Source organism: Danio rerio, chromosome 23, assembly GCF_052040795.2.
Source record: "Danio rerio strain M-AB ecotype USA chromosome 23, GRCz13ab, whole genome shotgun sequence".
Classification (NCBI taxonomy): Eukaryota; Metazoa; Chordata; class Actinopteri; order Cypriniformes; family Danionidae; genus Danio; species Danio rerio.
In genome coordinates, this window is record NC_141043.1 from 41104749 (window position 1) to 41127500 (window position 22752).

The window sequence follows — 22752 nt, forward strand, 5'->3', positions numbered from 1 at the left end:
AATAAACATTAAATTTATATATATATATATATATATATATATATATATATATATATATATATATGTATATATATATGTATGTATGTATGTATGTATGTATGTATGTATGTATGTATGTATGTGTGTGTGTGTGTGTGTGTGTGTGTGTGTGTGTGTGTGTGTGTTTGTTTCTCCTTACACATATATAAAATCCAAATTTGAACTTATATGTTATAGATGTAATTTACATTTATTGCCATATATCAGATTTCTGTGGGGTGGAAAAGCTCAAAAGGGAGGTAGGGTGGCCAGATGTGTTCCTGTTTGGATAATCCCAACTTTGGTGTCTTGTCCCAGACTTTAATTTTTTTTTTTTATATATGTTTTATTTATTTATACACTATTTATACAGGGTGAGTATACACACATTATGTATATGTAAATATGTAAAAGCTAACTATAGCTTATAGATAAATATAGCTAATATTATGTTATATTAGCTAAAATTATACATGTGAAATCCACATGTTCAGATGTAATTTCCATTTATTACCATATATCAGATTTTTATGTGGTGAAAAAGCTCAAAAAGGGAGGTAGGGTGACCAGATGTGTTCCTGTTTTCTTTGGATAATCCCAATTTTGTTGTCTTGACCCAGACTGCAGCTGTTTTTATCGACAATATAAAATATGACATGTATCGTCCCCATTTTTCATACTCGCATAATCACAAGTGATATTTCGTTGCAACTAGAAAATGTTTAAGAAATCTGGTCAACACAACGTAATGCCATCTCCTGGCTTTCAGGAAACAACCCATGCTAGCACACTGTTTGCTAGATAACAGATTAAAGAGCAGGTTTCAACGAAAGAGAAAAAAACTTGTATTTCCAATGTCAGGGACCCTGCACCCCCTGCTATCGGGCTGTTTGCTGTGCTTTTCTTTCCAGGCCATTGGTATGTATGTTTAGGAATTCTAATCTTATCTGAGTATCTCCCTACATTAACATCTGTTATGCTGCAATTACCATATACATTAGTCGACACCTGTTTCGCTTAAACCTATTTAATTACGGCGATTGTGCTGGTTTGTTGTGGCCAAAAACAAAGTCATCCCCTTTTAATGTTCGGTCACAATACAGCCAAATAATTCATAGAGCAAGATCGTTGTGAACTGAAGGAGTTCTTTGCAACCATGCGGGAAGCATTTAAAACAATTAGAAATAAATAAATAAAAAATATAAATGATATAAATATAAATAAAAAACGGGTGTAAAAAATTTTAAAAGGCTGTTATTTTCTGTCAATACAGACGTGATATGCGCTGTGCCGTGTAGATTACGTTACAGTAACGTTCAAAGTTGATCGAAACATTTTATTAAAGTTGTTCTTAAACTATTGAGCAACACTCATTCTTGTCTTAAGACAATTTTGATAAACCTTTTTTGATCCACTGCAGATGTTGACTACTTTAAATATTTTAAAATAGCCGTAATACTTTTAGCTATTTGAAGCTACACTAAGTAGCCTAACAAAGATATGTTGATAATTTAATGAAAGCTAAACAGTCATGTCAAATCAAAGCAACTTAATTTTTCAGATCTGTTTTAATTAGTTAAACCTTTACAATTTTTTCCTGCGTTTTTTAAGCCCATGCAGACATCAGCACCGTGTTGCTAATCAAATTCTGATAATGGTTCGTCATGTCGTGTCTTGTATCGGTTTGCTCAGACAAAAAGATGAAAAGGTCTCAGTAAGATAGAAAAAAGTTTATTCTGAGACGATAATGTGCGACACTTAGGTGTTCCGATGGCTTTTCAATTGTTTCTCGCGGCTGAGCTTCATTTAGGCCCTTTACAGTGTAATGAATGTGTCAAATCACTCGGTCAAGATTAAACATCTACAGCAAATCCAAAATAAGAAACATATTTTAACCAGATAATATAGCAACAAAATATTGTTTGCTTACGTTTTGGACTTATAATAATTATCTAGTTTTAAACAGACGAATTGTATACATGTATCCACTATGTAATGGATTTAAAAGTTAATGAAGTCCAATCAAACGCTGAATCCATCATCTCTAGAAAATGAGAATTTCAAACGATGCCCTACTTTGTTCACTCCTCAGTACGGATAAGCATGAGATAATCATCGTGAGTTTAAAGACTTTTAGATGCCGTTAAAAGGAACAACCGAAGTTCTTTGAAGGGATTTAGTCCCAGTGAAAGCCTTTGGACCGCAGCTGTCAATCAACCGCCCTGGCTCCGCCTACATTCGCTGCTCCTCCTATAAAGTGCGCCCGTGAACTCGAGTGTCATTTAAACACCAGAGCTCAGGGAGTAAGGATGCCTGCTTCATCAACGGGGTTTGCAAACTTCTTCATGGACAGAAACATCAACATGCCTGCTGGATATCAATTATTAGGCTGCCCACCTGGAATGCAACAGCCACCGCCACATCTTGTGGGAATGGCCGGGATGCCCTTACCTTTCTCAGGAATACCGGGCTACAGTTTCATCCCTTATCCTCATCCGGGACACATGGCACACATTGTAAGTAGTATTTTGACTGATTTCTAATATATGTGCATTAAAAAATAAATGTTTATTAATTTTAATTAGGATTAATGCAGGATGAAACACTTTTCGCAATGATATTTATATTCTAAAATACTTCATGCTTACTTTCAGAGCAATTCCTATGACCTCAAGGCTGCATCGCCGTATCACCAAGCTCTCCTCGGACGGGGAGGACCATACTACACCCCGTATCGTCCCATCCCAGCTGACGACCCCAGTCGGGTCACTAAAGTTGCCACCCGGGAAAGCACCAGCGCTTTGAAGGCCTGGCTCAGCGAGCACCTGAAAAACCCATATCCCACCAAAGGCGAGAAGATCATGCTTGCCATCGTCACCAAAATGAGCCTGACGCAGGTGTCGACGTGGTTCGCCAATGCGCGCCGCCGGTTAAAAAAAGAGAACCGGGTCAGCTGGGCGTCCAAAGGAAAATCTGACGAGGAGGATGAGGAAGAAGAGGGTGAGAGCGAAGAGGAAGGGTCTTTGAGGAAAGGCACTGAGGATGAAGATGAGATCGATCCTCAAACTGTTGACGATGAGGATGAAGAGGATGTCGTGGTGTCAAAGTCGGTGGAGCACCGTTTAGCGGGGGGACTCGAGCAGCAAAAGGAAAGTGACAAGTCTGACACTTTGACCAAAAGAGAGTCGTATAAACAAATCGCTGATGTCCAGAAACCTAAGATCTGGTCTCTGGCGGAAACGGCGACCTCAGATATCGTCAAGAAACCCAGCGATTTGAAACATCTCCAGACAAGTCCAGATTTCGGACAGTGGTGGGCTGGATGGCCTTCAAGGGACTCGTACTCTCCTGTAAACCTCTCCACACACGACCTTCTCAAACAAAGTCAATGAAACCAAGACACTACAGACTGAATATTTCTTGCACTTTGAGTCCGTCAGGAACGTTTTGTTGTTGGATGTTTGCATAACAGATTTTGAATCCAATCTCCTGGTTTAAAAACCAAAGGATGTTGTGTAAATATTGTACAGCTATTTTGTTTAAATTATAAATGCATTTACCAGCTGACTTATTTTTGCTAAAATAAAAATGTGGAAAAATTGAAAGTTTTGATCACGGTTGATGTTGTATCTTACGAAAATAAGCTATGGGTTTATTACAAATTAAACAAAATTATTAATCCTTATCCAATGCACCAAAACTACACTAAAACATATGATTAATAAGTCTTGACAGCATATGTTTTAGGTCATTACTACCTGTTAAACTAAGTAAATCATGTTCTAACTTAATATTATAAGTTACGCCAGCTGTTTTAAGTCAGTTTAACATTGGCTAAGTTCAATGGACACAAGGTTAATTTGATTCAGCTTAAAATATTAAGGCAACCAGGATTTTTATTTTACAGTGTAGTAGGCCTATTAAAATAAAACTGTTTTGATTTGCATTAATTTTAGCTTGATGATAGCCTATTTAGCATGTTAGGGATGTAAACAAAAACAGTGGTCCCAACATATTTCATGTTTTACATGTTTAATTTCTATAGCTTTCGAGGATCCTCAAAGAGCCACACATTGATAAATAGGCTAATGTTATGATAGCGGATTTAAAATTAAGTAATGATTGAATTGCCTCTTGATAGAGTTATGAAATAGTTTGATCACAAGCAGGAAATGTTAATAAGCTAATGACATGACCACATCGAAATGGTGTATAGACTTTTTAATAAAAAAGACGCGGAAACAATTAGATTTTACGTGTTTATAGCACCTAATGACGAAAATACAACATAAACTCAGCATTTTAATACAAAGTTCTTATTTTAAGCATAAAACTACATTCAAAGTAAAAACAGGTTGACTAAAACCTTTATAAAAAAAAAACAGGCCGACAACTTTTATAAAATGGCGACAGCAGCAACTTCATTAAACGCATTTTTTTTTAGCTCGGGTTAGCTAATCAAATTTGTTGAATACAGTTGTATTAAACGAATCATGTATTAGCACAACTGCTTATCTAATCAGCATTTTATAAAATTGTGAGATTTACAGTTCTCTACACATTCACAGTAAACGTTTAAAAGATAAAGGTGTACACAATCAAACTTTATACATGATAATTGAGTGGAATTCGTTGATTTTGGAGGCAGATCAAGACGCGTTCAAAGCGTTTCACTTCAAGGCTGGATTTAGGCTTCATGTTATCAGCGAGGACACTACTATTAAGGGATTTGCATATCTCGCTCTGATCTGTTAAAACAATCCAAAGCAGCGCGGATTAAGGACTTGAATTGTTCCGTCTTAAAGGGTGATAATTAAGATTATTCTCCTGTTTAGTCACGACTTGACAGACCAAAAGTGCCAGAGGCTTCTACCTTCAGCCTCATTTATTGTTGTAGGATCAAACATGAACAAAAAGTGACCTGTGAGAAATAAGTATAGTGTAGGCTTAAAGAAGTCAAGTTCAAGATAAAATATTAAAAAGTGCCTGAACCTGAAGGATTTTATATTAGTATAATTAAATAATGGCGCGATTTTATTCAAAGTAATCATCAAGGTAACAATATTAATTTGATTTATAAATTAACATAAACATTTAAGAAACAGCAGGTAACATTTTTTTATTTGTCACCATACTTCACCAGTAATTTATTATTTTAACATTTATTAATGTTTTACAAAATTTTCCTTAATAATAATTGTTTAAATAAATATTCAATAATTTGCAAACATTTCAACCACAAAAATCTCAACAATTTTGTTTATTTTATTATTTTAAAGAAATTAGTGTAAAAAATATTAATTATAATTCAAATCCACAGATAGAAACAAAAAAATTGTGATAAAAAAAACAATTAAGGGTATATTGTGTTTTTGTTTTCTCATTTGACTGAAATAAAAAAATTAAATAAAAATATGAAGCCCAAAATCGAACGAAAAGTGCATGCAATTGAAATATAAAGTGCATATTTCACCAATCATACATAGTTGTGGACTGTCACTCTTAAAATGATCAAGTAATAAAAAGTAAAATATGGAGAAGCATAAACAGAAAATCTTGCATGCATTGGTTTCTTTTATAAATCTTTCTGACACAACACCAATGGGATTAGGCCTTAGGACAATATTCTGTTTTTGCGGCCTCCCCTCTGCAGAGGCAATGATAAAAGGAAAACTCTTGCTTGCCAATCACTGTGGCCTCCATGTAAATTCAAAGGCCTGTGGCCTGTTAATCCAAGGATAATGAGAAAACCCCTGGGTACAAAAAAGAGCACCTCCCATCCACCCCCAAGCACATATTCACAGCTAACACACACTGGGCACAACAATCTCCTCCATGCCCCCTTTTCACTGGTCCAAATGATGTGTAATCCTAGTCTAAACATGACAGGCAAAAGGCTGTGATATTGAGATAAGGATTGAGGTGCTGAACAATGGCGTGAGATACAATGGCTAAATCGGCCATCAATGTGTCACACAAGAGCCTCCTGATCCAAACATATGCTCATATTCTTTAGATATATGGGCCGGTTTATAGTTCAACAAGCTGCTCTTGTGTTTGTTTGTTTAGATGTGCAAAACTTTATATCAGCTTTTGCATTGAGAACGGCCAGTTGTGAATCAATGTTTCTATGATTTAGCATTCTCTTCCTCTTCAAAAAAAAAAAAAAAAAAGGTTAAAATGAATTTTTTACTGTGTAAAAGTGAGATTTACAAGTTTACCCCAACTTAAAAATCATTTATTTACCCTCAAAATGTTTCTAAACCTGTTTTCTCTATTGAACATGAAAGAAGATTGTAAACCCGGCTTCCAACATTTTTCGGAGTATCTTCTTTTGTTTTTTAAAAAACTTAAACAAGTTTGGAAGCTCTTGAAGGTGAGTAAATGGTAAGCTTTCATTAGAAAAAACATATCTTTAGGTAAAATTGCTCAAATGTGGAAATGGCATCCTCTTGTGGACAGTGAGAGTATCCCACATAGAGTCTGTCAGACACGATGGCTCAGTGGTTAGCACTGTCGCCAAACATCAAGAAGGTAGCTGGTTTGAGCCCCGGCTGGGTCAGTTGGCATTTCTGTGTAGAGTTTGCATGTTCTCCCTGTGTTGGCGTGGGTTTCCTCCCGGTGCTCCGGTTTCCCCCACAGTCCAAAGACATGCGCTATAGGTGAATTAAAAAGCCAAATTGGCCATAGTGTATGAGTGTGTGAATGCAAGAGTGTATTGGTGTTTCCCAGTACTGGGATGCAGGCTGTAAGGGCATCCGCTGCGTATAACATATTCTGGATAAATTAGTGGTTCATTCTGCAGTGGCAACTCCTAATTAATAAAGGGACTAAGCCAAATGAAAATGAATGGATGATAATGTGGACATTTAACACATTGTAAGTAGAAAATATATGAGAGAATCAGGAAAGTTTAATATTATGTACAGGTTTTATTCAACGAAACAGGCAAAAAACAATCACAATTACAAATCTGTACAAAAACTTTACACACATATATATACAGGTTTCCCAGTCCCTAAAAATTTGAAAAAAATTAAATAGATAATATTGTACAAGCCTGTAGCCAGCCTGGTGTGTGTGTGTGTGTGGGAGGGGGGTTCTTTCTCTCAAAATGTAGACCTTTTAGCAGTTTTTCCTCTTCATTTTCTGTTTAATTATGAGATTTGAATACGGTATTTTAGTACTGTATTTAGCGGACATTTTAAGAGCCATTGTTTTGCTGGATTAGCTAGTTGGATGGTCATCATAACCACACTTTTTGATATAATATATAATATTTCCTAAAGATTTATAAAGAAAAATGAAAACATATTTTTAAAATACACATTTATTACATCATATATTATTAGAAAAAAAAGTAGTACTCTGTTTAGGTTTTACATTTAAAACTGTAGCCTATTGTCCTTTATTAGGCAAATAACAAACTGGCTAGCACATTCAACTGTCCTCAGTCAGAATTTGGCCATTATAATAAAAAAAAAATAATAACATAATAATAACAATAATATAATGTAGAGCTTCATGATTTTTTCAGCCTCTTTTGTAAAGAAAAAGAAAGTACATAACAACAATAACCAAAATATATTAAAAATAATTTAATATGGGTCGCTTTTGGTGCTTCACACATTTTTTATTTTAAGAATAAGGTCCAAGATTTAGAATAAAAGTTACCTGTAAAATGTTTTCTCTGTTTAAAAACAATACAGTAGCGAAAGATGACTTCTCTTACATCAGAAACAATTAAAATATTTGTTAGCATTGGCCATGACTAGGGCCAGATGGAATCTGCAGACGTTTTTTGCCATTTCTGCTGAGAATTTTGATAAAAATTTGCAGAATTAATTTTGGGAGTATCATAACTAAAATCTTAATATGCGAAATAAAAAAATAATATCTTTTTAACTTTTTTATATTTAAAAGAAAATCCAATTAGATCCACTTTATTTGGTAAACACAGCAAGTCTCTCATATAATATATCTACTAAAAGACAGAAAATATTACTGTACAAACTTCAGTGTACATAAATCAGATGAACATTTTCACATTAGTTAATAATATTACTGTAATTCCTTTAAAAACTGAATACATATAGATTTACACACATTTACTCGAGTAAATAAACAGAATTAATGATGGGCTGAAAATCTGTGGAATTCTGTGGGCACAGATTCTGTGTGGGCCTACCCATAACTGATTAGCTGAAGTCATGCCGAAGAGACAGCCAACAGAGGATTCCGCTTGGTCTTAAAGACTTCTACGATGGGTTATTTGCACTATTTATAATAGCATAGCAGTCAAAATAGGACAAATGAGCTCATGTATAGGACAAATTCTGGACCTCTGTCAGTAAGGGCTGGGTCTTTCAAACCACCAGAGCCCCCTGGCTATTTTTAAAAATTAATATATATATATATAAAATTTTTTTTCTTGAAAAAAATTGTTAGGCTCTTACCATAGGGTTTGCTAATGTGTTACTTTCCCAACACTTGCTTACACTTCTTACATAGCTTGCTTGACTTATGTAAGCATTTACACAATACATCATGTTTCCTGCATGAGGTAGCCTACTTTATTAATTATGTAACGTTGAATTGCTTTGCTTAATGTAAACACATGAGGTAAGCTAAAAGCATATAGCCTACCTTAAAACTTATGTTTATGTGACCCTAAGCTCTTTTCAATTAATTCCGAGCAAACGTTCAACCAATGTTGTGTTTAATACATAAAAACTGTATCAATGTATCTTATAATTAACACAATGTAACCTTGCTCTTGTGTAAAATGATTCCCTACACAACAAAGTCCTTTAATTTGAAGGTTTGGAAGGAAAGATCATTGAATCTGAATTTAAAAGTGTGGGAACCCTGTATACATGATTTTGTGAAAACAATAACAATACTGTACAATGCTGTTTTTTTTTTTATCTCTGCTAACACTTTGATGTTCTTTAAGGAAAACGTAAACAGAGTAACATTCAAAGTGCACAGTCCTACATAGTGAAATACTTTGAGGTGCACGTGTGTTTGTCCTTTGCATTAAATTGATGTTATTATGATCATTTTAATTCTCATAAGACTACAGATGACTTAAACGAAGAGCTTCATATTTGAAAAAAGTCAACTTTATGCTCATCTTTTTGTTTTAAATACATTTTAAGACTCACAATTTAAAATATTTTCTCCTTGCGACTTATTTATTTATTTTTTGACTATTGTGAGTTCAGTATTTTGCAGATCTGACTTTATACTTCATTGAAATAAAGTGGCAATGCTGAGAAAAAGGCTGCATGTCAATTTCTGTAAATCAGATGTTCTCCCAAACAATCTTCCCTGAATTTTTAAGTGTAAGACAGCACTAGTGTCCTTGTAACATCTGCTGATATATAGTTTCTATGTCATTATTTTAACTGTGTATTTATTGTGTTACCAGATCATGAGCCAACAGCAGCGTTTCACAGCAATCCCAGCGTGCATGTGGAACTACAACGGCAAACATGCTCAGCAACAGTGAGTACTTTATATCTGGCATCACAAAGACCACTTATAAATGCTAGAGAAGTTGAATGCTGATTTTTAGAGTAAAGCAGTGTCTTACCATGTAATGCTAAATATGCTGATGGCAATACCGTGACGGGAGTACAGATGTTTTTATACGCTCTCAGAAATAAATCTGTGAGAGCAGTCACTGGGGGGTTCTATTTTAAAAAGATACACATATGTGCCTGAAGGGTCTATTTTGATACTTCAGAGGGACATACATACTAGTGCAGTACCTAAAATATCACAGTGTTTAATTCTTGAAATGTGTAAGTACTAAAATGTTACTTTAAAGGCTCATTTAAGGGCACATAAGCTCGTTGTACAACTTTTTAAACATCTTTAAATGCATTCTGTTGATCTCCAGGTCTGCTGGAAGCACTTTTAGCTTAGCTTAGCATAAATCATTGAATCGGATTAGACCATTAGCATCTTGATTAATAAATGCAAAAAGGTTTTGATCGTTTTCCTATTGACTCTTCTGTGATTACACCTGTACACGTGTACTAGGGCTGCACAATATATCGTTTCAGCATCGCTATCGCAATGTGCACATCCTCAATACTCACTTCGCAAGGTCTGCAATGTTGAGTTATGATTATGGTTGACCAGGAGACAAGTTCAGAACACATGAGAATCGTGGAGTTATTATGGAGTTAACCAAAATGGAGTGAAAGTTTTTCAGTTGCAAGTTTTTTTAAGGCCCACGACTATCAATGATATTTGGTTTTTGGCCCTTTATACTTAGAAGTTTGGGCACCATTGTTTTAAGGTATCAGCATGGATCCTTTAGGTACAAATGTGTCCCTTTTGAAAATCTAGCGTCCCACTGGAAGCTCTTGTACCTTTATTTCTGAGAGTGTAGAAGTGTTTTGCTTCTATTGGTATGTATTTGACGTTGATTCATGACATGGTATAATGGCATCTTTGCCATGCTCCTGAACAACAAAATTTCCATTTTCTGTCATGTTGCTTAGTGTTGGGCTCACAGGTGCGTTCTCATCCTCCTCCTCAGGCTGTTGCTGGACTGCTATTGTCACATCGTCATCTGGCCTTATTTCCATGAAGGTTTGTTTTTGCAACTAAAAACCAAAGAAATCATTAATAATCACATTCCAAAACCTCTCCTTTAATTTAGGAGAGATGCATGCATTATGTTGCACTGTTGCATGAGATTAAATGCCTCATTTACCTTAAAAAGAGGAGATTTTCCTGGAAGAGAGAAGAAGAAAAATCAAAAGTCATTTATTGATTTGTTTTCATGAAGGTTGTAATTTGATTAGAGTAACTCAGTGCATGAGTACTGATCAAATGTATGTTTTTTATGTCAAATAAAGTCCTCTGTGGCACTTTAGATACATTAACTAGATCATTTATATGTTGCGGTGCTCACCTTTTTTAAAGAAAAGGCATCCAACTAACGCAGCTGCGGCGATTAGGATAAGTAAAACACAAACTACCACAATGACAGCAGTTCTGTCGCGTGTACCCACTGAAAGTTAAAAGCAAAAACACATGAGATTACAATTGGTGTAGAAGCGGTGTTAACATACATTTTCTACTATAAAAACACAAAGTGTACAGAAAACATTCCTGCAGACATAAAACTAAAACAATTACTTTATTTGTATATATATATATTTATATATACACAGTGGTCCCTTGTTTATCGCGGGAGTTACGTTCTAAAAATAACTCGCAATAGGCGAAATCCACAAAGTAGTCAGCCTAATTTTCTACAATTATTATAGATTTATATAATATATACATAGTGTGTGTATTATGAAAGTATTTTAATTATTTCAACTGTGTTTCTAGAAAGACTTACGTTTTTAAAATCTTGAATCTTCTCTAGGCAAATTACAGTTGCAACACTGATCAGACACTCCTATAAAAATTCTCCTGCAGTGAAGGGTTTCCTGTGCATAACTAGCCAGCGTAGAATTTTCTTGCACTTTATTAGCATGAAAAAACTGCTGTTGTTGAGCTGATAAGGCAGCTGCTAATTGTTTTACTTCTTTATCTCGTTCGGCACAAGTGTAAAAGCTGAAGGCCTGATGTTTTGTTTCATAATGTCTTTTAATATTATATTCCTTCATTACTGTAACTGATTCCTGTCAAATTAAACAGATACATTTCCCACTGACCTCTGTGAAGAAATATTCTTTGCCCCAACCTGACTAAAATTTCCTGCTCTGACTGTTGATTTTCCTTTTTCTTGCTTGTGCCATGGCTCGCCAAAACGTGATAATCAATTATGTTTCCTTCAGTTTGTTCGGTTCGTTTTGCTTCATTACAGGAACTGCTGCCTAATTGAAGGCCTGTCATAGCGAAACCCAGTGGTTATTTATTGAATTATGTTTATTTTTGTATAGCGGGCCAGATTCTATTAATATTTATAAAAAGCCTCGCGGGCCGCCACAAAACTGATTGCGGGCCGCAGATGGCCCGCGGGCCGTAGTTTGGACACCCCTGTTATAGATGTTTTAAGGCTGTAAACCCCTCACTTCACACTTCATACACTTTTCTCAAACAGGCATTAACATTTTCACAATTTCCTCTCTTGTTTAAACTATCAAAGTTCAAACCCTCGCAGAAAAATAAGTCCAGTATTATAGAATGAAACCAAAGATAAAAATAATTTAATCTTTGTTTATTTATTCCGAAATGGCGCCCTACAGCCTTTTTCTTTAGCATGTCCAGATGTCTAATTTTTTGTGCGATGGTTAGCATCTTCCTCTGCCTTTTGGGTGCTACAGCAGGTGCCTTTGACAGTGCAGAACGTTTCGCCGACATTGTGGGGTGAAAACTTGCAAACATACAATACAGCACTTCAGAGTCACACTGCTAGAGATTGAAGATTAATGTTAATTTGGGAAGCTGATGAACATATTCTGTTCTGTACTGTACAGGAGACAAGGCACAGAGGAGATTGATTGACAATGATCTACAGCCAATCAGAACCCAGAGCACAATGCGCTAATGTCAAATTGCACCAAAAAAAAATCCATGAGACTGTGAAAAGTGCGTTATAGCGAGGGACCACTATTGTTTATATATACATTAAAGATATAAGAAATATTGTAAAATAGTTAGTTGGCTAGTTCACCCAAAATGTGTATGTATACTTAATATAATACTATAAATAAAATACTTAATTTGATTTTAATTTATATATTCTAATAATTTATATTCCTAAACAGGCATGATATTTTATTTTCAAAAGTGTTAACACAAATTTAGCCATACAGGAACTAGAGTTCACAGCTACTCGAGTTTCACTACAGTACTTTCAACACCCACATGAAATCTTTAAAGGTCTCTCAGACCAGCCGCTATTTCCGTTTCGATTTAGAATTTGTATTAATTCGAGACAATGAATGTAGGCGACTGAAAAGCACTTTTTATATTGCACTTACCACAGGTCTGGTCAGACGTTGAACTGCCAGGAGTATCTACTTCTCCGTACTCACATCTACATGGGGAAAATAGATAATTAAATAGTCAGTAAATAAAAATTCTTTTCAAAACTACACACAAGACAAATAAGAAAATAATTGGATTTTTCCCAAAATATAAAAGCATTAATGACAAAAAATATAGCAAACATTAAATATTAAAATATTATTAACAATAAATCTGATTTGAAGTTCAGATAACTGTAAATACTTTATCAGCCATTCATCAGTATTTTGTAGAAAGCATAATACATTTTAAAGTATTTTTTTATAAAACTTTCAAAAAAATAGCTTTTAATTTTTGTTAATTTTATTTTTGCTTTAAAACAGCAATGTTTTGCTAATTATAAATGTTTTACTACCCCATTTTTCAGTTTAATCAACTCTTGCTTAAGAAATGCATTAATTTCTTTAATAAAACCTATGAATAGTATTGTGCATGTTACTAAAATGTGCTGGTGATATCTATAACCTTCTTTATTACAGCTAAATGATTGATTTTTCTGTAAGTACACCTACACCAATCAACTGGTTCCCATGTAGATTGAAATGCCACATCTTTAATTAACGTTTACTATATGAGTAAAAAGGAAGGACATGAAATTAGAGGGATTTCTCATACTTGGTCCATTCCTTGCATGTATCGGCAGAATGATTGGTGGAAAATGTCCCGTCACTACATTCCTCACACACATTATCTCTGATCGGTGAACCTGTGAAAATGCAGGAAAATGACTTAAAACATTGCCAGAGCTTTAAATATGCAAGCTTTTACTCATAAGCTACCACAGTCCAAAGAGTTAGAAACAATGATTATAGTATCTCTAAAACATTAAACAATGGCATTTTATTATCCTGAAGTACAGCACAGAATCAACATTAAAGGGACAGTTCACTTTAAATCATAGGTCTCAAGCTTGATTCCTGGAGGGCCACAGCTCTGCAGTTTTTCTCCAACCTTAATCAAACACATCTGATCCAACTTATCAAGGTATTCAAGACTGCTAGAGACTATTTAGCAGATGAGTGAAGCTGCGGTCACACTAGAGTTTAAACGTGAAATTCTGTCATACGGTGCTGCGAAAAGGGGCGGATTTAAACAGGATGATTAGACATTTTAAAAAACCAAACGATTGGTCCATTTCTGTCAAGAAAGGTCATGTTTTGATCATCGATTGGTCCCACGCAGTCAAGTGATGCAATTTCACAGCTTAGAGTTCACCAAGCTTGAACTTTGCAACGCATCGAACTGCTAAACTTGTCGCACAACCTTGCGCTTCCAGTCTGACGCATTCATTTGCGTATAAATGAAAGTCTATGGGGAGAAAAGTCCAGTGTGACTGCAGCTTTAGAAGTAGGAGGTGGTTGAAGCTAAACTGTGCAGAGCTGTGGCCCTCCAGTAATTGCGTTTGAGACCATTGCCTTAAACAGAACATTCTGTCATAATTTACCCATCCTTCACTTTGACTTTGACTTTCTATCATCAAAAATAGTTATTTAGAAAAATGTTGGAAACCTGTAACCATTGACTTCCCTAGTATTTGTTTTTCCTACTATGGAAGTCAATGGTTACAGGTTTGTAACATTCTTCAGATGCTGATGTTTGATGCTGAATAAATAGTGAGGATCTTTTAATTTTCAGGTGAACTATCCCTTTAAAGCTGCCTCTTATACATTAAACAGAACTAACCTTTAACGGCAACTCTCTGTCCTGGTTCGCAGACTGTGTGTTTCCGACAAACCTCGCATCCATGATCTAGATCACAGTAATATCCGGGCTTACACTGGCATTCATTTCGGCTGGTCTTGTTTGAATTCATTTGTGGCAGAAAATTTAGATCTGATTTAAAAGCAGAAGAAAAAAAAGGTGAGTTCAGATTAAACAGACGCGTTCATCTAAACCATGCTTATTTATCTTTAATTACAATTACCTTTTCTTTTTGTTTTGCTTATAAAATGTCCGAATCATAACTATCAACAATATTTTTTTAACAGTCATTAAAAATGATTTTCAGCCACAATTAATATACTTTAATAGCTAATCTCTAATAATTGGCTTCTTTTATCTTTGCCATGATGGCAGTACATAATATTTGACTAGATATTTTTCAAGATACTAGCATTCAGCTTGAAGTGACATTTAAAGGCTACAGAGGGCTGATAATACTTACATTAAAAGGGTTTAAAATAAAATAAAAACTGCGTTTATTCTAGCCTAAGTAAAACAAATAAGACTTTCTTCAGAAGATAAAATATTATAGGAAATACTGTGAAAAAAAATCCTTGCTCTGTTCAGCATAATTTGGGAAATATTTATATAATTTTGAACTTTATATATATATTATTTTACCTATTATAAAACTGCCTTGGTCAATATTATTAAGAAACTATGCATCCCTAGACTTCCCTAATTAGCCTGTTAATTGCCTAGTAAGCCTAACTTGTCTTCACTCACTGGTGTCACAGCTGGGCTGGCGTTCACATATGGTTTCTTTCGTGTATCCGCTCTGATACTCTCCAACCTCGCATTCCTTACAGCGTGGGTCATCACAGTTGTCGTCCTTCATCATCCTCGTACCTGCAATCATACACTTTCATTTAGACTGTGACATTAACATAGTGAGAGCAATATTAAAGGCCCCATAAAATTAAAATAGTTTTTTTTTTAGATGTTAGCATCAGTATTGTTAGTTTTTAGAATATTTATTATCTAGTGTGCTCCAGAACAGTGACACAATTCACGTTTAGAAGATATAACTACTAGATATAGAAAATATAGAACTTATATAAACATGTTAAGGTTGTAGTTTGTCACTTCCGCCTATAGGGAGCAACAATTTTTTTTACATCACCTCATACTACAATCTTGACCAATCAAATGCTCTCTAGTATCTTACATGCTCCGCCCCCTTTCAAGACGCTTCTGCTTTTCTTTTGAGCTCAACCACTCTCACTGGCAAAGCAGTAATAAAAACAAAACGCTATTGGCTGTTTTTAAAAAGGGGGAGGAGCTACACTATGTCCCACCCTTTCTTCGTGTTTCAGTTGAGATTACGTCAAACATCGAATAAAAAATACATATTTCGAAGCACTCCATGGGACCTTTAAGGAAAGTATGCTGCTATTTATGGATTCATAGCATAGGATGATAGTGTAGCATCTCTTAGGACCACCGTGCTATGTAGTAATTAAATATACATATAGTCTACAACAACATTAAAACAATATATAGAGATAGATAAGAACTAACCGACAGTAGAAATACTGTTAGTTAATGGCTATAAAGTTAGGGTTGTCATGATACTGGAATTCGGAACCAATTCGGTCTATTTTCCACTTACATTTAGCGCTTTCTTAAACACATCGATATTAAAACACGATCTTAAACACTACGATCACCTGTCTGTTGATAAGCTGACATACGAGCGATCCGCTGATGAATTGCAGTTTTAAAACGCTTCAGTGTCCCTGTATTATTGATAGGTCGTTCATGAACGATTCGTTAATTTTGAACGAATCTTCAATATGACTCGGGAACTACGAGTCCTCTCAGGAAGTGATTCGTTAATCCGCGCATGCGCACATTTGTGCAGGTAGTATCATTAATTTCAAGTCTTCATCACATTAGCAGAAACCAATCATATGCGTTTAGAGCCGGAAAAAGAATTGATCCGCTCACCTCTCGAGTCCTCTATCGGGTCTGAGTCACTCGATCCTCACGGGCCAATCATATGCGTTTAGAGCCGGAAAAAGTTTTGATCCGTTCATCTCTCGAGTCCTCTATCAGGTCTGAGTCACTCATTCCTCAAGGGCCAATCATACGCGTTTAGAGCCGAAAAAAGAATTGATCGGCTTACCTCTCGAGTCCTCTATCGGGTCTGAGCCACTCGTTCATTACGAGCCAATCATACATGTTTAGAGCCGGAAAAAGAATTGAACCGTTCATCTCTCGAGTCCTCGGGTTTGAGTCATTCTGTCACGTGATGAACGAACGATCATGGCTCCTATCGGCTTAGACTGTGCAGTGATTAAGATTATATGTGACTGTCAGTGTAACGTGAATGAACCCCTGACATTTGAAGACATGAAGAGGTGAGCTGAGCAAAGAGACAACAATACCATTATAGACAAAAGAGCAGGTAAACATTAAATTATTATTTTCTCCTTCTTATAGTATTCTATTTATGACTTATTTGTTGTGCAATCAACCTTTTGGGCTAGTTGTAGATGTGTTTGGAAGCAATTCGTAACATTTTATTAATATTTTGGCAAATTGAACCAAATGAACGAAATGACTCGAAAAAAGATTCGTTCATCTTGATGAACGAGACTCAAAGATCCGAGTCAGTAAAATGATCCGAACTTCCCATCACTACCCTGTATTTGTGGTTACGCTCAGTAAACAGCTGTGAGCTAGGTGAAGGAATGACCTTCATGGCCAATCACAGTCATTTCTGTTGAGCATGTGAACACAATGGCAAATCAGCGGTGTTTAAGAACAGCCCTCAAATGTTAGCGGGAAATAGACGTTTTTAAAATTTCAGTACCGATTTGTACCGAATTCCAATATCGAGACAACCCTATATACTGTACATACATTTACAGGTTAAACTGTATAGTTAGAAATAATACGGTAAATAAAATAAAATAAGATGTTACTGCACACTGAGTAGATACATTGTGGATTCAGCTTTTTAGAAAACATGGTAGTGCTTTATTTTAATGATGTGCTTTTATTTACTATAGTGCCACACTTTATTAACATATGCCTACATACCTGGTCCACACATCTTGCAGCATTTTCCTTGACTGTTTGTGTAATGTGTTTCCTTCTCACAGCATGACACAAGGCAGATCAGTGTGACCTGATGAAGGTAAATACATAATGAGCATGTTTGATAATGAACAATTTTAAAAGCTTTACAGAGCAGTAACAAATCAGCACTAGTACTGTATGTTTAGAGGATTTTGTTTTCATTGCATTTAATTTTGAAAACACTAATGGTTTAGTTTAGGTCAGTGATTTATTGGTCTGGCCCACACGATTTTACGACATGTAAATGTTTGGAATTAGTGGCTAATTCGTATGATCTCCTTCATAAAATTTAGTACGATTTGCTTATTCCCCAATGATGGTTGGGTTTAGGGGTGGGGTTGGGTGCCATGACTCCTTTTTAAAATTGTACATTTTTGTACAAATTAGCCACTAAACAGGCAATATGTGAGACAATTATGTTTCCTTGTGAGATCAGGCTGGTCTAGCTGATCTAACAAGCCCTGTCTTCTACTGGACATGAAAATGAAGGATGTGTATCTGAAATACAAAACCTTAAGTCACATTTTTCAAATTTGCAAAAATGTAGACAGCACCCTCTAGTGCAGTGTTTCTCAACTGGTGGGGGAACGTTTTCAGTGGGTTGCGGAGTGTGTGTTAAAAAAAACAACAAAAGTTAAATTTTTACTTATTTTGCTTGTACCGGACTTTTATTTTGAAATGCGTGCGCAACAACCCTACCGTTTGACATGTGAAATTTCATTTAATTATTGCAACAAATAGGTGCTCCGGTTTCCCCCACAGTCCAAAGACATGTGGTACAGGTAAATTAGGTAAGCTAAATTGGCTGTAGGGTATGTGTGTGAATGGGAGTGTATGGGTGTTTCCCAGTGATGTGTTGCAGCTAGAAGGGCATCCACTGTGTAAAAAATGTGCTGGATAATTTGGCAGTTTATTCCGCTGTGGCGACCCTGGATTAATAAAGGGACTAAGCCGAAAGTAAAATGAATGAATGAATGGATTCAATATTTTTTTTAAGTGGTTGCAAACAATTTATATGGGTTGAATAATATAATGTAATGTTCAACCTAATTTACTTCTTTAAATTCAGCCTATATTAATTGTTTGCAACACTTTGCAATGAATCATTTTTTCAGTGTATTCTGCAGAATATTTGCAATTTATAACCTTTATCTAACTTTACATTGTCTTCACAGGAAAACTTTGGCAACATCTGAATAAACACAAACATCACTGTTTATTTATCTAACTATAAATGTATTGCTTCAGCATAAAATGCCATTGTCAAGCAGACAAACTGACCACTATTTTAATTAAAACCTCCATTTTAAGCTGACCTCACTAGATAAAAACAACAACAACACCATCTAGTGGACTGTACGGAAATTGATTTTAATATTCAACTAAATAGTATAATAAAATATTGCATATATATCAATATGGGCATCCATCTATATAGTATTGTAGAAAAATTTGGAATACTATGCTGTATCGATATTTTCCACCACTCCTATTAAACAAATAATAGTACATACATATTGATTGGATACGAATACGTGTTTTTATTAGTGACTACTAACTTTCCCGGTGATACTAGTACTAATAGACACATCTTTGTCATTGACTTGAAGGTTTGCCATTGAGATACCAACTACTGAGTTTTAACTAGTATGTACTCCAGTAGTGATTATACAGTGGTGGTCCAAATGATAAGAATACTCAGCATGTTTCAGAGGTTTCTTTTTTATTGAATTGGCCAGTACAAATTAATAAAACATATACAAAGTCATCATTTTGCACTATATATCACAGAACAGGACCATCATGAAGAGGTTAAGATAATTTTTCCCTACAAAAAAAAAAAACAAGCCTATTTCACTGCAAATGTCCCACAATTATGACCCTTCACAGAGTTTAAATATAAGCATGTGGATTTAGTTGTAGAAGGCATAGATAACATTAGTGTAGTTGACATTCTGCAAGTAAGATGGGCATGCTAAATATTAAAGTTAAATGTGATTGACATTTGCTTTGCTCGAAGCAACCATTTGCATGTTTTATGAATGTTAAAGCATGTTTCGGAGGCAAAAAACATCATATTTTCATATCTGTCATGGTGTTATAATCATTTTGGCCATCACTATGTTTTTATAGACTTAGTAGGTAATCATTTAGGTACTTGTAGATAGTCATTAGAAATTTGTACTCGTTTATAGATCAGTAAAAAAGTAGATCTGTCTAGTAAGATAAGAATTGTTGGTCGCACTTTACAATAAGGTTTCATTAGTTAATGTATTTACTAACATGAACAATACTTGTACAGCATTTATTAATCATAGTTCACTAATGCATTTTTAAAATGCAAATTCATGCTTGTTAACATTAGTTAATGCACTGAGAGTTAACATGAACCAACAATAAACAACTGTATTTTCATCAACTAATGTTAACCAACATAAATAAATACTGTAATAAATGTATTGTTCATTGTTGTTCATATTAGTAAATGCATTAGCTAACATTAACCAATACAACCTTATTGTAAAGTGTGACCGGATTAATTACAAAAGACAGTGTCTAATTAATAGGATCTAATGAATAACTACTAGTATTTACTGTGTAGGTACTCAATCTAAATATTAAGTACCGGTCTCTCTGAAATAATTACTAATGAATGCTTACTAGTAATATTTAAAAGGGAAGTTTAGAAAAATTAAGGCCTACTTATCAAAAGTAAACAGATAATATCAAAAAACCAAATTACAACCTGTGCGTAAAAATATATATTGGCCTAATAGACAAAACTCAATGAATGATTTGTCAATGACAGATCTCCATAGCATCTATGACAACAATGTTAAATGTGTTACTACTAATAACATTAGAAAATTTACAAGTAACTATTGTAAGTAACTACTGTAGCAACAGACTGAGAGATATTAAACTTAACTATTAATACTAAATGAAAATATCCTATCAAGAATTAAGTGGTAGCTTACAAATAAAAAGTACTTTTGAAACTAGAAAAATATGAACTGCTGTTTTTATAAATTTAATATTTATCTGACTATAACTGTATTGCTTGAGCGCAAATGCCATTGTCAAGCAGACAAACTGACCACTATTTTAATTAAAACCTCCATTTTAAGCTGACCTCACTAGATAAAAACAACAACATCACCATCTAGTGGACTGTACGGAAATTGATTTTACTATTCAACTAAATAGTATAATAAAATATTGCAGATATATCAATATGGGCATCCATATTGTAGAAAAATTTGGAATACTATGCTATATAGATATTTTCCACCACTTATATTAAACAAATAATAGTACATACATATTGATTAGATACGAATACATGTTTCATTAGTGACTACTAACTTTCCTGGTGACACTAGTACTAATAAAAACATCTTTGTCATTGACTTGAAGGTTTGCCATTGAGATACCAACTACTGAGTTTTGACTAGTATGTACTCCAGTAATGATTATACAGTGTTGGTCCAAATGATAAGAATACTCAGCATGTTAATAAAACATATACAAAGTCATCATTTTGCACTATATATCACAGAACAGGACCATCATGAGGAGGTTAAGATAATTTTTCCCTACAAAAAAAACAAGCCTATTTCACTGCAAATGTCAAGCTTACAAATAAAAAGTACTTTTGAAACTAGAAAAATATGAACTGCTGTTTTTATAAATTTAATATTTAAACGGCTTGCCTTTATTAAAACAAAAGCTGTGATCGGTTTTCTTTTTCATCGTGATGCATATTTGAGTCAAATGTCTATATTTGACTGAATCGTTGCTGTTGGTCAATCTCACGTGAGTGACAGCAATTGATCCCGCCTTTGAGTCAGTAAAGGTCATTTGAGGACAACATTGTTGAAGAGAGAGGTAGTTTTTTTCAGTAGGGAGACATATATTAAATACATATTTTATAATTAATAAAAACTCCAGTTCTCAATACAATTATGAAACTTTGTTATTATTTCACGAACACTTCAATTAGCCTACGAGACTACCTGAATGGTGCATATATTTAATAGTCTTATTAAATGGACATGTGATTTCTCAGACCATCAAACACAACACGGTGCCATCTTAAAACAGCAAGGGGCAAACGGAAAGTCCCCGAGATCCCCACCTAACGACTATTTATTTTTTACCAACACAGACGACTGTAGACTTAAATAAGTGCCTTAAATACCTATTAATCAGCATCCAGTGCACGTTTCATGCCATATAAACATACACAAGCTTAAAATACTCATAGCTAGCCTTTATAGTCAAACCGAAAGTGAAACCAAACCCGAAATACCATTCGAGTCATTCTTTTTCAATGACCACGTCAATGTAAACGTTCTGGATGTTATATAGTAGTACAAATCAACACAATTAGAATGAATATCAACAATGTAAATGGCAACGCACCTGAATATTCATATGCAGCGTTATCATGCACGCGCGTCAACAAACGCATTTAATAATAGCAATCACTTACCAGCAAACAGACTCTGAGAATCACTGTCATGATGACAATATCTGAAATAGATCTTCGTTATCAGTTGAAAATGACTCTTAACCAGCGAAACAAACAATGAACTGTCTGCTCTGCTGTCTGATACTTTTGCTTGTCAGAGAGGAAGAGAGAGAGAGAGAGAGAGAGAGAGAGAAGGGGAATTCAAGCACACACGCCTATTTTTTAACACGTGACCACTTCCCATTTCCCTGTGCAATTCCAAGATGTGAGACTAGAAACTGAAGACACTGTGATAGACAAATTCACAATCAAAATTAATACATTTATTTAATTTTTAATTAAAGTACTTTTTTGAGGGATGTTCTGAGTACTTTGAAAAGTTAAATTATTTATTTATTTATTAATTTGATTAAAAAGTAATAATAATAGTTAGTAATAGTCATAAA

General features: G+C 34.7%; 2 protein-coding genes across 2 annotated transcripts; one reads left to right on the forward strand and one right to left on the reverse strand.

Annotated features, from left to right (window-relative positions):
* The first annotated feature begins 2303 nt into the window (after positions 1-2303).
* Positions 2304-3623, forward strand: irx7 (iroquois homeobox 7). The gene is made up of 2 exons (NM_131881.1): positions 2304-2534; positions 2673-3623. The coding sequence occupies exons 1-2, from the start codon at positions 2328-2330 to the stop codon at positions 3408-3410; spliced, it is 945 nt and encodes a 314-aa protein (NP_571956.1). The 5' UTR covers positions 2304-2327; the 3' UTR covers positions 3411-3623.
* A 3312-nt stretch (positions 3624-6935) lies between these two features.
* cd40 (CD40 molecule, TNF receptor superfamily member 5) lies at positions 6936-22479 on the reverse strand. The gene is given in 9 exon segments (NM_001145246.3): positions 6936-10640; positions 10751-10770; positions 10952-11050; positions 12978-13033; positions 13639-13729; positions 14707-14856; positions 15472-15594; positions 17794-17881; positions 22328-22479. Coding segments are annotated over 9 exon segments (861 nt in total). The 5' UTR covers positions 22358-22479; the 3' UTR covers positions 6936-10436.
* Between the last annotated feature and the right edge of the window lie 273 nt (positions 22480-22752).

Excerpts from the sequence above, each read along its gene's own strand:
- irx7 (NM_131881.1), top strand. The coding sequence starts at position 2,328 with ATGCCTGCTTCATCAACGGGGTTTGCAAACTTCTTCATGGACAGAAAC. Across the intron at positions 2,535-2,672 it reads CGGGACACATGGCACACATT|AGCAATTCCTATGACCTCAA; the intron begins GTAAGTAGTATT and ends GCTTACTTTCAG.